Here is a 15,969-nt window from a genome sequence, read left to right as displayed (position 1 = left end):
AATCACATTGTTTTCAATGGTGCCGTTCACATCAATGCAACTCAGCACAGTTTTGGGAAAGGTTCCTGCACTACTTTAGAATGATTCCAGCATGATATTGGCCCCATAGACTATACAAACCTTATCCAAGTTGCACTACATGATCGTTCTGAAAGTCGAATCAAAATTGTATCACCCAGCCTAAAGCAGCATTAAACCCTCCTATCCTTTAAAGCCAAAGAAGCTGCAATCTTAGCATTTGTTTGATCTATAGTTGCCATGGAGCTGCACATTTCATTATGAATATTTTTATACAGGATTTATATAGTACCAACAGTTTGCACAGCGCTTTACAACATGAGGGCAGACACTAGAGTTACAATTCAATACAGGAGGAATCAGAGGCCCCTGCTCGTCAGAGCTTACAATCTAAAGGTGAGGGTCAAATGATACATAGGTAATAAGTGTGGGGCATGAGCTAATGGAGAAAGTGGAAATTCAGTTGTTAGGTGGAGGCGGGATAGTTATGACACCAGCCATTTGATGGCTTGGTTCAGTTCCAATCAGACTGCTGCTCCCCTGATGACACCTATGGAGGCTTCAGATGAACAAAGATCCTCTCAACTTCCATTTCCCTTTGCACAATAACCAGCTGAACAGCACCAGCTACAGCAGGGAGGAAAAACTGCACTTGCCTACACATCCATCCATCCATCCCCCCAATCTATAGGACTGCATAGAGCTTCTGATCTGATCTATCTGAAAAACGGAACAAAAAAAGCAACCGAATGCCTGAATTCCTGCGCTGGACAGTGGACTCCACACTGTCTGTATCCCCACATGGAGTATAGAAGAAATGCAAGTTTTGCTGCCCTCAACGGACCAGGGAAATCCAAAACGAACTGTATATGAAGAAACAAAAAGAGGGCGCATGGGCCTAGTGCATTACCTTTAAAAATTAGATTTATTGATAAAAAGTAAAATACTCACAAAGGAATAAAATCAAATGAAGGGGATGTCACATGGCACAGCCTGGAAACGCGGCAGCCAACAGCCACCTAGAGGTCTACAGTCCCCAACCAGACATCCTTCAGGGTGATTGGACCACGCTGCATTTCTTGTCACATGCCCTTCATTTGATTTTATTCCTTTGTGAGGATTTTACTTTTTAGCAATAAATCTTGTTTTTAAAGGTAATGCACTAGGCTTGTGCGCCCTCTTTTTGTTTCTTCATATACTATCTGAAAAACTGACTTGTAGACCTTATTGGAATGCCATGTGAAAGGGCCCTTAAAGCCCAACTCCAGGCTAAAAACAAGTGTGCATTAACTACCTCCCCCCAGCCATATAGTAGTATGACGGGCCCAAGGTGGTTCTCTCGTTCTGGGAGGACGTCATATGATGTCCTCCCATTTTAACCGTGTATGCGCGGCTTCGGGAGCGCGCGGCAATTGGCGGTGCGCTGTGCCCCTCGGACACAGCGGATCACCGATCCATGGAAACAGCCGAAGATGTCGGCTCGGTCATGTGATCAGCTGTGTCTAATCACAGCTGATCACATGTAAACAGGGAGATACCGGTTATCGGCATTTCGCTCCTCTCGAGCTGTCACACTGACAACTCGAGAGGAGAGCCGGTAATCGGCATTCCTCGGAGGGGACAAGTACACTGATCATCAGAGCACTGATGATCAGTGTGCCCTGATGATCTATATAGCCCCAGCAGCGCCACCTGTGTCCATCAGTGCCTTATGTCAGTGCTCATCCATGCCACCTGCCAGTGCCCATCAGTGCCACATTTCAGTGCCACATCAATGCCACATATCAGTGCCCATCTGAACTGCCTTTCAGTGTCATCCATCAGTGCCAGTCAGTGCCACCTATCAATGCCAGTCAGTGCCACCTATCAGTGCTGCCAGTCAGTGCCACCTATCAATGCTGCCAGTCAGTGCCACCTATCAGTGCTACCTTTCAGTGCCCATCTGTGATGCCTGTCAATGCCCATCAGTGCCACCTACCAGTGCCTCCTCATCAGTGCCACCTATCGGTGTCCATCAGTGCAGCCTCATTAGCGCACATCAGTGAAGGAGAAAAATCACTTATTTACAAAATTTTATAACAAAAACTAGGAAAAAAATTTTTTTTTCAACATTTTCAGTGGTTTGTAGTTTAAGAAAAAATTAAAAACCCAGAGTTGTATAAATACCACCAAAATAAAGCTCTATCTGTCACAAAAAAATGATACAAATTTCATATGGTTACAGTGTTGCATGACCGCGCAATTGTCATTCAAAGTGCAACAACGCTACAAGCTGGAAATTGGCCTGGGCAGGAAGGGGGTATAAGTGCCCAGTAGACTAGTGGTTAATGGCCTTACTCCTCAGTCTTCATTCCAAACACCTCTTCCTAAGCCATACTGAAGTGTAATGGATAAAAGTCACAATTTCCTGAGCAAATCTAATATCCTGACCTGGGGACCAGACATTTTTCCAGCTCGTTTCCTTCTTAGGCAATGGTCTCCTCACCACCTCTTTGAGTTCTCCTGCCTCTGGGGTCTATGAGAGGACCCAGCCACTGAAAGTGTCACCTCCACCAATAGTAGTGTCCACACCACAACGGCAGTGATATAGACCCCGAAAGAAGGACCCCAGGAAGTGAAGAGAGGGTTGTCTTGTGACCTTAGCTTCATGTAACTAATATGGGCATTTGGAAAGGTTTTTTTCTCCATACAGGCATTTAGATCTAGGGTTGCTAATATGCAATAGGTGGGCTTTAAGGTATCCTGACAAATATTTTCTGGAAAAGTTCAATTTTTTAAGTTATTCTGAAGGTTTTTTTTTTAAATAACAAACATGTCTATACTTATCTGCTGTGTGCAGTTGTTTTTGCACAGAGCAGCCCAGATCCTCCTTTTCTCAGGCCCCCCGCAGGCTCTCCTGTCTGTCGGGTGCCCCCACAGCAAGCAGCTTGCTAATGGGGGCACCTGCTGCTCCGTGTGTCCATTCACACACAGCTCCATGGCTTGGCCCCGCCCTCTCTCTTCTCATTGGCTTTGATTGACAGCAGTGGGAGCCAATGGCTCCTGCTTCTGTATTGGCCAATGAGAAGAGGGAGTCCCAGGCTACCCGAGACTCCAATGCACATGGCTGCAATGAGAAGAGGGAGTCCCAGGCTAGCCGAGACTCCAATGCACATGGCTGCAATGAGAAGAGGGAGTCCCAGGCTACCCGAGACTACAATGCACATGGCTGGATCGAGAGGGGGCTTAGGTGAGCATTAGGGGGGGGATTGCACGAAGGTAAAACAAAAAGCCTCGAGCCTTTATGACCATTTTAATAGTTGTGTGGAGTGTTGTGTGTCTGTTAAACTCAGATTATATTTATGTCCCTTAAAGACCCTCCTCCTGATAGCGCTCCCTGGCCGCCATTTAGCACTACATAGGAATGGCGCTTTATTACTGAATATGTTATATGTATGAAGGGGTGTTAAATAACGCACACATGTATGTAGCTGGAGTGCGGTGTGGCTCTCCCGTTTGCAGGTAAGGGGGCCCAACCTATTATCTCCCACACAGGCCGCCACATTCAGAAATGGCCGACTCTGTGGAGTGAGGGAGGACTGTAGGACTCCAGCTACAACCTTGTGGTAAATCAGTGCTCTAATAATCTCTCTGGCTGCTCCAGTTTGGCGTCACCTTACGTAGCACAGAATTGATAAATGTCCCCCGCGGTGTGCCGTGCGTTCCCGTGTTTTCCTCACACGCATTAAAACCTCACTAAACACAGTGAATGGGCAGACACGTGATAAAATGTAGAATTTTTACAACAGTAAAGTATGAAGGCGGCTTGTAGTGCACCCAGAACTCCCACATATCACTGGTCTCCTGGCTCTATATTGTCTATAAAGCTGTCTGCTCATACAGAGCACAGCCTGGACCTATTCTCCCGCTCCACATGCGGCTGCTGTGCTCGGTGTATTCATATTTCTACCTACTAACACTTAATAGCCGTCCACATAAAACTATATAGCGTCTCATATTTCACTTTACTGCCTCGCTGATTCCTGCCCGCACTCCGGGTTTTGTGTTTGTCTAGCAAAAGCCATGACATAAGACGGGCACTTCACTCAGCCAATGAAAACCCGCAAAGCGTCAATTCTGTGTTCGTTCTAACCCATGCGCCAATCAGCGGCCTGCGGGTGTGGCTTCCAACTTACGCTCTTCCAGGTGGCCAATCACAGAGCGAACCCTGTTGACGCCAATACTCTGGTGAAGTCGAGGCGCCATATTGTGTGTGGCGCAAACGTCGTCGCGTTGAGACAACGTTCGTCGACGTTTCCAAGAGATAAAGGGCGCTCGGTCTGTTTTCTTCGCGGCATGTTGCTCTCCTAGAGCCGCCACATGAGGTAGAGGTGAGCAATGGCGGTTTTACCCAATATCTGCGGAGATATTCGATGGAATGTGCCGGTGAAGCTCGCAAGGCGCCATCTTTGTTGTGGCGCTCCCTGCTGGCATTGGAAGAGAGCCAAACAAACCGCCAGTTTTGTGAATTCAGATTATGTTGAAATGACCCTAAATGTTACTTCAGCGCGCGGCGAACGCATGATATTCGTGGTGCTGGATAGATTTCCGATGATTTAGCGGGCGCAACGTGGGTTGCCCGCTCTACCAAATGACACCGTGCAGTACTAATCATTGTTAGGACGTTAACCCACGCCGTGCTAGCGAGGCTTGAACACAAATGAGGGGGTGGGGTTAAATCCACAAAGACCAACACGTGCGCCAGCTGCCATCGACCTTCTGTAGTTAATTGGGCCAGTCACCAAGAGCCGTATCCCATAGCAACCAATCCACAGGGGACGTGACGTCAGCGCACTGAAGCCCGATTGGTTGTTCTGAGATACTGCCCTTTACATACACCTATGCTACTATTAGAGGTTTTGAGGTGAATCTTTTCCTGTTACCCCTAGTGACCTCTTCCAGCTCTATAACGGATGATAAAAATGGAGCGGACCGTTTCCTACTCCTGATGTGAGGGGGCTGCCGGAAGCTAGCGCGCCCTTCACCCACAGCTAATGCTTCTCCCTCAACGTGCCCTCCATTGTTGGCTCACTACAAGCGCCAGCACAACCACGGCGCGCATAGCTGCCCTTATTCTCCGAGGCACTTGTGCTCTAGGGGGGCGCCCAATGGCGAGCCTGGGTAGTGCAGGGCCCGGCAGAGAAAGGGTGCCGTGCGGTGGGCGGAGCCGTGTGGGGAGATGACGGTTAGGAATAGAGGGAGGGCTAACGCGGAATGGAAATTTTCCACTCGCCGCCTTCAGCACTGGAGGGGTTAAGAAAGAAAAAAAATTCCCTCGCAAAGCGAGCCTCGTGCGGGCAGGTTCCGCGCCTTAGTGAATTGGGGGATGAGCGGCGCTCCCTGTAGGTGATGAGGAACAAAAGCCAATTAGCGGGAGCAGTCCATGAGCAGCCTGTGCCAAGTACAAGCCCGGCCACACATTGGAATGACAGGGGCACCGCTGATCGCACATCGCCCTGTAATAAAGCGGGCTGTTCATCGTCCAATCCGGATCGGGCTGTGCAGCGCCACACACTGGCCATGCCACATCCCGCAGCCAGATCACACAAAGGTTATAGCCCGGATCCCATTCACTGAATGCCCCGGGGCATGTTTCCCAATGATCAGGGGGCTGTTCTTATTCTGCGCGCTGTGCTACCTCTTTTTTTTTTCTTTAGTTTTGCACACGCCACTATTCCCCTCTCTCTCCCCCTCCCTCCTGAACAAGAGGAGGAAAAAACTGTTCATTTGCATTGGATTGCCAAGCTAAGAGCGGCTAATGCTAAAGCCAAGGGCGCAGGCGCAGTAGAGGCATGAAGCGCCGCGGCGGTCTTCGGAGGTACTGCAGTTTAGAGAGGAAAGGAAAACAAGCCACCCTCCCCCATTGTTTCAGCGCAAACCAATCCTGAGCTAAAGATGATGCCCCCTCCTTTGTCAGGAGACAGTAGCCAATGAAGAGGCGACGAGCCGGCCTGACGCTCCTCCCACTAATCTATATTAAAGGGACTGGCGCCGCGTGAGTCCTTCACTGGCAGTCACTATAAAAAATAAAAAAAGCCATCTTTGCATTGTTCCCGCACCAGGCTGCCCGCACTCCAACTTCCCCGGATCTAGGCACACACTTTTCCTGCAGGTTCCATTCGATCCTATCCCGGCCACCATGTCAGACACAGCAGTAGACGCCAGTGTGGAGAAGACAACCAAGGTAAGCGCGGAGCTTTGTGTGCTGTTCGGCGGGGAGCCCGGCGGCGGTCAACCCTCTTTGTTCCTATGGATGGAGGTGTGCTGCACCTGATCCTCGACACCTTGTGAGATACATATGACAGGAGGGCTCCCCGGCTGGAGGTGTTGGGGATCAGGAGCAGAGGACAGCGGGCTCCTACCTGCCTTATGTATCGGGATGGCTCTGGCTGGGTACCAGATGTCTCCGGGATGGAGGGAAGTCCCCGATCGTCGGTGGGTGATGTGCGCGGAGGGTCGCCGTGTTCGGAACCAACCCACGCACACTGGTGGGAGGACTCGGGATCCCCCGCGGTAGGGGCGATGTGTCACGGAGAGCTGTCATCTGTGATCAGGGTCACCCGGGAGGAGGTGGTGGGATCGCTGTGTGAGGATGGAGGGGATTGATCCGATCAGCCCGAGATGTCACCTTTGTATATTGTGGTGACCCCTTTATATTACAGATCGGGGGGGGGGAGGTGAGCGCCTTATGTCTTATGTATATAGACAAGTGATGTGCTGTGATGCCAGTGCTGGTGATGAATACCTGTGTGCGGAGGGCAGTGTGGATGTCAGCGGGCTGTCAGTGATGTGTCTAGTCCGGGCACAGCGGTGCTGATGATAGATCGGCAATGATCCCCCCGGAGGAGGCGGCATTGTGTTGCACTGTAGGGGTTAATGAGGTCCCAGCTGCGCGGATGAGTTATGATGATGATGGGGGGGGGGGGGGGTTGCCACTTGTTTGTGCACTCCACACTTCACCACGTCCACCGGCTGCAGTCCCGGGGGAGACGATCAATCCGAAGGGAGATAGGGGAGGGGGACAGATGGTAACCGGATTAGGACTTGGAAGGCAGAGCCTTTAATTAGGAGGTGGGGGAGGGTTAATGACTAACTCCGCTGATGGCACAGTGTCTACCTGCGGAGGCTAATCGCGCCCTCCTGTCCCAGTTCTTCTATTCCCAGTAATAGAGGTGGGGGGCGCTGTACACATCGGGGACTGATATAGATCACCTTCATCTCATCCATTGCCATCTACCTCCTAGAATAGTCCGCACATCGCTCCTCACCCCCAGCGGGGAGGCTGCACGTCACTCAGCACAAGTTCCATTGAACAGCCTACCGGGACTTGTAGTCTCTCCGCCCTTCCTCTCCGGGCGTGTCTGCATTAGGGACTCAGCGAAGCCCAGTGTGATCGCTCTACAAATCCCGTGAGCCTATGCTCTGCAAGGGGGCCGGCGTATGGGGCACGCAGCCAATCAGTGGCTCCGGAAGGCCGTATAAGGAAATGGGAGGTGATAGCAGCCGAGATTGGGCCAATGGCAGGCCGCTGTGATGGGCACTAGGTTTGAAATGAGTTTTGCTGCATGTTGTGGCTGGTCAGGCATAGAATGTGCTATTGGCTGGCCTTCCAGTGGGATCGGAGATCAGTGCCAGTGTCCTAGTGTCAGGGACTGGTTCAGGGGTGTCATTTCCATAGTTTTTATCCCCTGAGAGGGGTTTTATTTATTTTTATGTTGAGTATTTCATTTGACCCTGATCAGCTTGTGGTGCATGGCAGGTTCTCCTGGGACTTATGGTTCCAACAATTTAAATGACTGCTGGACCACAGGTGATATATTTCAATTCTGATGAAGACACTGCCCTGGATACACAATACAAATCTGATAAATCCATATATTTGTATTCAACTCGTGGAGTTTGACTCACTGAAGAGATTAAAAATCTAAATCTTGAAGTGGAAGTTCACCCTAGAATTGCTCTGGGAATATTAATCATCCATGTAATATGTGTACCTTGATGAATACATAGCACCATCTTTGATGTATGTCTGTGCTCCACTAGTCTGTCCATCAGCATTGGGTACTACCAGCCATTTACTAGCAACACCATGTATCTCATGACATCACTCAGCCCCCTGATCTATATCTTGTGATTGCAAAGCCCTGACTGAGACACCTTTCTGTGCACTGATGCTGACAAAGACATAGGTAGCATGAGAGGGGCTGAGTGACACCATAAGTTGTATGGTGTCACTGGTAAAGGGATGGCAGTTTCCAATGCTGACTACTGGACAACCAGAGCACTTTAGTCAAATATGGGACAGTATTTATCAGGCACATATGTTTACACGGATGTTTAATGTTTATAGAGTAATTATAGGGTGAACATCCAATTTAAGTGCAGAAACCTATGGTAACCAATCAGACTCATTTTAATGGTGTGAGCATAGCAGAATAAATTCAGATTAGTTAGTATGGGTTATACTATATTAAATGGAAACCAGCAAGGCCATAGAGGCCCCATTTGTCATGTACTGGCCTCAATGTTTGACGTTTTCATAATGTCTTAAGTGGTTCATGTACTGCTGCAATCATTACATTGTCAACAGCCTGAGTAAAGGCTTCACTGCCAAACTTAAGCTGGGCAAGCTGGGTTTTTAATATAGGATCGTTTCCATTTATGTTGGTGGGCCTGGCTATGGAAATGGTACACATAATGAGCTGCCCCTACCAACCAATCATTGCGTAGGACATGCATTTGCTTTAGCTCCAGTGTTCCCAGGACATTAATGCAGATGTGCATGTTTTCCAGCTGTTTTTACCAATTCGAGGTGAAGAATTTCTATATCAACACTTACCCCAGACTACATATGCACTGGTACTTCAGACATATTCTGTTTCCAGGTTAAGGTTGGAAATAAAAGTAATAATTTAATGACCTGTCTGCTAAGGGGTAGTGTCTTTACAAATACTGCATATCTGATCTCAGACAGCCATAGTTACATTTGTACAGACATGCTATGAACAAGCCCGTTGAAGTGAAGAGAGCTTGTAATGTAAATAGTTTTTAGCCTGGGGCCCTCTGGTCACTGAGCGAGTGTGCTGGAGTGTCCTATCAGTAGGTACCAGGTTATGTATGCTGCCTGTGCTGTACAGCTTTCCCAGGGCTATAGGGACATGGTCTGCTCAGGAGTGGTTGATGTGGAGTATAACTGATACATGCCAGCTTCACTCAGTGCTTTAGGAACATTTACAGCCAATGGAGGGTATTTGCAGTAATCTAGGCCAAGTAGATTTATAAGAGTATGCTGGCATTAAATAGGTTTGCTGTGTTAAATACACATTTTAGCTGTTAAGGCTTTGGACAGCAGGTCAGGTTGGCCACTTACTGGATTTCCCAGGCAATCCCAACTGTCCAAAATGATTCCCACTATAGGAGATACTGTAACTAGTTCAATAACCCCTGACAATTGTAAGTGATTATCAGTAGAAAGGTGTTTTTGTTTTTTTGTTTTTTTCTTGAATTATTGCTTCATAAAGAAAACTGAAGAGAGCCTGTTTTTACCCAAATAGTCCTTGTAAATATCACTAAAAACATTTGATATTGTTTTTATTTCCATTATATTAATTGAGATGCTAAATGACTTTTATTGTTGTTATAAAGGACTTGAAAGCAAAAGACAAGGAAGTTGTAGAAGAAACAGAAAACGGGAAGGACAAACCAGCCAATGGGAATGCAGTAAGTGTTTTAAGATCTCCAGTTTCTTCAAAAAAATCACATTTAGGTGATTGCAGCAGCCTCTTAGAATACTGTATCATGCCTTTCCCATCATTAACATTTGTGTGTTTCAGTCAGATAAAACATTGTAACATTTTGTACTTCTGTATTACTATGTTTCCCTTTAACAGTTGTCACATAGCCAGCAGTTGTAACTGGTCTTATAGTGCAGTTTTCTCATCCCATGGTGTATGCAAGGTGTAATGTTAGGCTAGCAAAGCTTGTTACTAAGGACCTGTCATTAAATTCACATTTCCCCCAAATTGTTAGTCATTATTCTTGAAACACATACCTCAGCGTGCTCCAGCCAGTGGTGTACATCACATGTAATCTAAATTGATGGCACTATATAAGTACCTGTAATAAAATAAAATAATCTGTCTCCATCCATTACTGCTGAGTTTGTTTTCAATCAGCTGTGAGATAACATAGAAAAGGCCTTCCTATGTATTTGGGTATTTGCAGACTATACACACAGTTTTTAATAAATGTAAATCATTGCTGAGATTGATACTAAGTCGATGTTTTACACACACATCTACCCACCTATTTCAAAGGCTGCAGTGTTCTGATATACTGATCCAGAATAGCAATGGAATCTGCACATCAGCCAATAGATAACAAGGGTTTTTTTTTTAGAACTATATACATGTTGCCAGAGGTACTGTTGGTATCACATCTAAATGACAGGTAAACACTTCTCAGTATCTGCATTAGCTCCTATTCTATTCCTCCTATTTTTTTATAAGGATATTGTACCTAGATTTTGGATGTATGACTAGAAATGTGTACATGTGAAAACATTCACAAAGCAGACTCTGTTTAAACATTAGATTGATCTATCTGCTGTGATGTTTTTGCATCATTTGCAGAATAACTGCCTGTCTTATTAACGATGAAACCCATTTAGGTATTTTGACATCTCACGCTTTTTTTTGTGATTCTCAGACTAAGCCTGAGTAATGCTGTCAAATAACTACTGAGTGGCAGCGCTGAGAAATGACAATCTGTAAGAAACGCATATGTTGTACATACAAAGCATGGTAGAAGTGCTCATCAAGAAATAAAATGCCTCGAGCTGCTTTTTCTTGTTGGTTATAGTAGGCTTAGTGTGTGCAGCATATACATGTTTCATGAAGGTTTGATAGTAGTAGAACAGCACAGAATTCTATCTCCCATTTCTTAATTGACAAAGATGTATGCTACACAGGAATGCTGTATACATGTTATGCAGTTGTCCATTTTAAGAGTCTCTCTTAACCTCACGTTATATATGTATCCTAAGTTACTGTGTCTACCTGTGGTGGAATGAATTGTATTACTATATATTGTAACTTGTATGCTTACTAGAGTTTGAGAAATAAATGGAGAATGCAGTTCATCCTAGCATAGTGTGACATACGAGGTTCCAGTATAGGCCTTGCATCTAATGTGAGCAATGTAATACTTATGCTGCTTAAATCACTTTCAGGAGAATGAAGAGAATGGAGAAGATGGGGCAGACAATGAGGAAGAGGAAGAAGTTGATGAGGAAGATGAGGAGGATGAAGGAGAAGGTAAGACACACACAATAAATGGTGATGGATTATCTTTTTGCAACCATTCAGAACGGGTTATCTTGTATTACTAACTATACAATAGGCATACAGACATATTACCAAATTAATAGCATTAGAATTGGTATACAGCATGTGAGTTGACGAACAGCTGCTTCAATTTCAGCCTTCTCACACAGGTGTTTGGCATTCTGACTGAATAGACTTGAGCAGAGAACATGAATTTCTAACAGGGGCCATAGCACCAGGCTGTTTCTGTTTAATGACTTTTTGTGGCTTACAGTCTTTGTATCTAACTTCTCATTAACAAACTAGCTTTGTGTGTAACAATGCCATTGCGTTGACCAAGTCTAATTTGCTTAACTGAAAATTGGTGGGGCGTAGAGACATAAGTCTTTATCACCATCTATAATTCTGCCTGTCCAAAATGACTGATGCTAATTTAATACCCTGCCAGGAGATGAAGATGAGGGTGATGAAGACGATGAAGCAGATGGACCCACTGGGAAAAGAGCAGCAGAAGATGACGATGTGAGTCACACTAATATGCAAATAAAATGCATTCTACTCGTAGGGTTTTGCAAAACTACAACTTGTGTAATGTGCTTCAATTAGCACTGTAGAGACTTACAGTATATTGACTGGTGTCTCAGATCTCTAGTTATTTCAATGGCTATAAGAAATGTAAGCAGTTAGTGTCTCGGCCATGGCCCTTTACTATTGAATGAGTAGGGGGAAATCTCAGGAGTTTTCTTAGGCCTCAGTCTGCTTTTCTGGTGTTGACAGGATAACTTTCAATTATTTTTCAACACAGGAGAAATGCAGTTTTTTTGGGGGCTCTTCATTTTATATTCTGTGCAGCCTCAGGCCTACATGCAATTTCTTTCTGACCTTCCATTAACAGATAAAGATTCTTAAGGCTTACATGCTAACATACAGATAACCATTCACAAGTAAAATGTTTAGACTGTCCATAGTTTGTCTTGGATATATTTACTTGTCTTAGGTATAGTCACCTTTTTATAGCCTAGTCTTTGGTAATGGTAAGATGAAGATGGGACCTATGGCAGTTGGTAACAGTCTGAGATTGAGTGGAGAAGCATGAGGGGTTTGTCTTCTATCTTCATGGAAACTTCAGTATTACTGAAGAAGACCAGAAGAGCTAATATCTTTATCCATGCTAAGCACAACCATTACAGAATTGCTTTAGTATGGCTTTGGCTCACAAAATGTAGAGTACTAAATGTAGCAAATTTGTAATGTGTCCAAACGGAGCATCATTGGTATTTTCCCTATAACAAGTCACTTTGGTCTTGTTCACACCGTCAGATTGTATTCCATGCAGTTTATATTGTTGCAATAAATAAGACACGAGTAATTTCTAGTTACAAAGTGCTATACTTCCAATTTTGGGATATGGAGATAAACCGCAAATGCAGTGCTGAAATCCCTTTTGAGGCAGCTTAATGTGTGACCACTTTTTTTTTTTTTTTTTTTTTTTTTTTTTTGTATATATCTAAAAAGTGTATAATCTATTTAATTTTTTTTCTATTATTTCATTTAGGAGGATGATGACGTTGATGCAAAGAAGCAGAAAACAGATGACGACGACTAGAGAGGGGATATTCCCTGTCTCAAAATAAATTCTATATATAATACTTCTCCACCGCCTCCCCACCCTTGTCACGCTCAGAACATGGTCACTTAAAGTGATGCATCCGTCCCACCCTTCATGCAGGTTCCCATGGCCCCCTACTCCGTCCACACAAGTGGCTGTGTCTGTGAGGCAGGTCACTGTGTTCCCATGGTGCATTCTTTTTAGAGCAGCCCCCAGGTCCTTTCAAGCTGAGAGGGCCAACCCCTTCACTGCCAGTGTGGGCTGCAGTCACTTGCTGTCCTCTCCGGTCCTAAGAAGAAAAAGTGGGGGTTGAGGTCAACAGCAAGAAAAATTTTTGTTTTTCCTTCATAAAATTCTAAAATGGGAAACAAAAAACGCCCTTGGATTGGGGTCCTATGTTTGTATTTTTTATTTACATTTTATATTTTTGTACATATTGGTATACAGCTGTCCTTTTTCTGTACCGGGGATCCGGCTGACAGGGTGTGGGGCTTTTAAATTACACATGTAATTTTATTTTATTTTCGGTAATTTTCCTGTAGATTTCTGCCAATGAAATCCTGATGTATTTTGTTCTTCTCTGGGCGGGGTGGTGGGTGGGGTGGAGTAAGACTGGGCTGTTTCTTCTCCAAGGGGAACAAATGGAGAAATCTTTACAAAAAAAGTTAAAAAGTTGTTACAAAAAAACCTAAATAAATAAGACAAAATTCCCATATAAGAAAAATATTCTGATCATTCCAGTAACTTTTTACATTATTTTTTTGTTTTGTTTTTTTTTTTGTTTTGTTTTTTGTTTTTGAGCATATTTTTAGCTGTTCTTTAGATGGGTTTGGATGAGTAATATGGCCAAAGATTTAATTTTTTTTTTTTTTTTGTTCTGTCTGAAGTTGCTGTTTACTTTGTCATTTTCTTGGCCTGGCTGGATGTGTGCGGCAGTATTGTCAATAAAACTGCAATTTTAATTTGCAGGCTTTCTTTTTGTTCTAACAATGTGGTGTTTGAGTATTGTGTTCATTTATTTTAGTAGGGGCAACGGGGAGGTCATAGGTAAAACTTTTAAAATAATAGCACACAACAGTTATGGAGATAGAAGAAACGCACACCAACATGAATTACATTGTGAACCATTTTATATACATCTGAGTAAGAGTTGTATTGCAATATGTAATTACTATAGCACACAGTTTTCTCTTGTTCTATCGATCATATATAGCAATAGCATATGACAACCTACTACAGTCAGGTATTTAAAAAAAAAAAATATTTCCATGTCAGAGTCTTGATTCTGCAGCAGAGCAGGTATAGCCCTATACTAGCAAATTGGCTTTCACAGTCCTGATTACATGCAGTGTATTTGCTTAGACAACTTCATAATTATGCATAAATGTGAATATAGAGGGAGTTATAACATTATAGCACATTAATGCAAAGTGTGATGCTTACATCAGCTAACCAGAATCCATCTTTGTATTAGTATAGTTTTGGTTAAGTTTTTATATATGTAGATAGATCCCAGAAACAAAACAGCCTGACTGAGGGCTGCTCAGCAAATCACAGGAAGCCTTGTATTTTTATGAATGAATACAAGGCTTCCTCTGCATGCTTGAGGTGGAGATTGTGATGTCATCCCCTTGCCTTTCCACTTCAGCCATTCAGACAAGGCCTTGTACTCATTTAATAAAAATACAAGGTTTCCTGTGAATTGCTAAGCAGCCCTCATCCTGACTTGAAGTTGGCCCAGGAAGATGGGGAAGTCCCTGTTCTGCTCCTGAAACAGCTGCAGCTACATACAGTTTACACTGTGCTCCCAGCTGGTGCATGTATTGGTAAAAGATAGTTTGGATTAGCTTGGTCTAAACACACCCCTTTAAGGTAAATCAAAACTGGAGTTCAACTTTAAGAACTAAATGGTGGAATCAAGAGACAATGACAAGCTGTGGCGTTCTTAGATCATGTACCAGTACTCACCCAACTCTTGGGTACCCTAAAGATCATGATGTCCAGCTATTCTCAATCCATCTTTTAAATAAAGCCCTATTCTCATTTTACTTGTGATTCTGTGAAGAGCTGGGGTAAAGTGGTCTTTTAGACTGGTATGGTCAACAGTACACTACATTCTTCAGTTGTTTTACATAACATTGCACACATATGCAATCCCAGTGTGCTTGTTTGTTACTGACCATTTAGGTGGCACACAACAGCGTTGTGATGTTCTAAATATTTCAGTATGAATGTACGAAGCCCCCATCTGATGACTGGAACCAAATGACTTTACATATAGCAATTGATTTAAACAGCCAGATGGGTTTGATGGTAATTAAAGTAAAATATTGGTAGTACTTTATTGTTTTTTTTTTTATTCTCTTTATCATTAACAATATAATTTTGTTTAAAGGATAGCTACACATTCTGAAGAAATGAACTCTTGGGTACAGCAGAAGTAACCACTTATATTCAGCCCAAAGAGCTTCTATCAGGCTGTAGGGTGTTGCTCCTCTGGCTAACGTTACCTGTGATTAGACATGTGGAATGTTATCATTTTAGCAAATGCTACTATTATGGGGAGGGGAGAGTGTAAGTAATGCACTACTAAAATTGCTGCATCTGTGTTTTTGGAAGATTCCCACCTTCATGCTTGTGTGACACTACAGGATAAATAGCTAGGCATTTTATGGAGTTTTAGTCTGAAGTGATTTAGATGTGTGGCTTTGCTTTTAGCACTTTTAATGGGTATTTTCAGCATGCATTCCCCCCAGCAGACCTAAAAAGGTGAGTTGTCTGAATTAGCAGCCACTCTTCCTTAGCTACACACTAGAAAAATTAATAAAATGCTTAGGATGCGAACATGACACGGCAGCTAGTTACACACTAGATTAAATAACAAAATGCTTTTTATGAAAACTACAAGTGTCAGTTATGACAGCACTCAAGAAATACTATTTTAGCATACTCGTCCTACTTATTATATAGTTATATGTT

At 44.0% G+C, this 15,969-nt stretch overlaps 1 protein-coding gene across 1 annotated transcript; it reads left to right on the top strand.

Moving 5' to 3' along the window:
- Nucleotides 1–6,052: 6,052 nt before the first annotated feature.
- PTMA (prothymosin alpha) lies at nt 6,053–13,980 on the top strand. Its single transcript, XM_089680080.1, has 5 exons — nt 6,053–6,241; nt 9,703–9,777; nt 11,288–11,372; nt 11,830–11,903; nt 12,937–13,980. Exons 1-5 carry the CDS (start codon nt 6,197–6,199, stop codon nt 12,985–12,987), a joined length of 330 nt encoding a protein of 109 aa, XP_089536206.1. The 5' UTR covers nt 6,053–6,196; the 3' UTR covers nt 12,988–13,980.
- Nucleotides 13,981–15,969: the final 1,989 nt, after the last annotated feature.

The sequence above is a fragment of the Staurois parvus genome, unplaced genomic scaffold, assembly GCF_062004578.1.
Source record: "Staurois parvus isolate SC_StPar_1 unplaced genomic scaffold, SC_StPar_1.0 ptg000235l, whole genome shotgun sequence".
NCBI classification, from domain to species: Eukaryota; Metazoa; Chordata; class Amphibia; order Anura; family Ranidae; genus Staurois; species Staurois parvus.
This window is presented reverse-complemented; position numbering and strand designations above follow the sequence as displayed.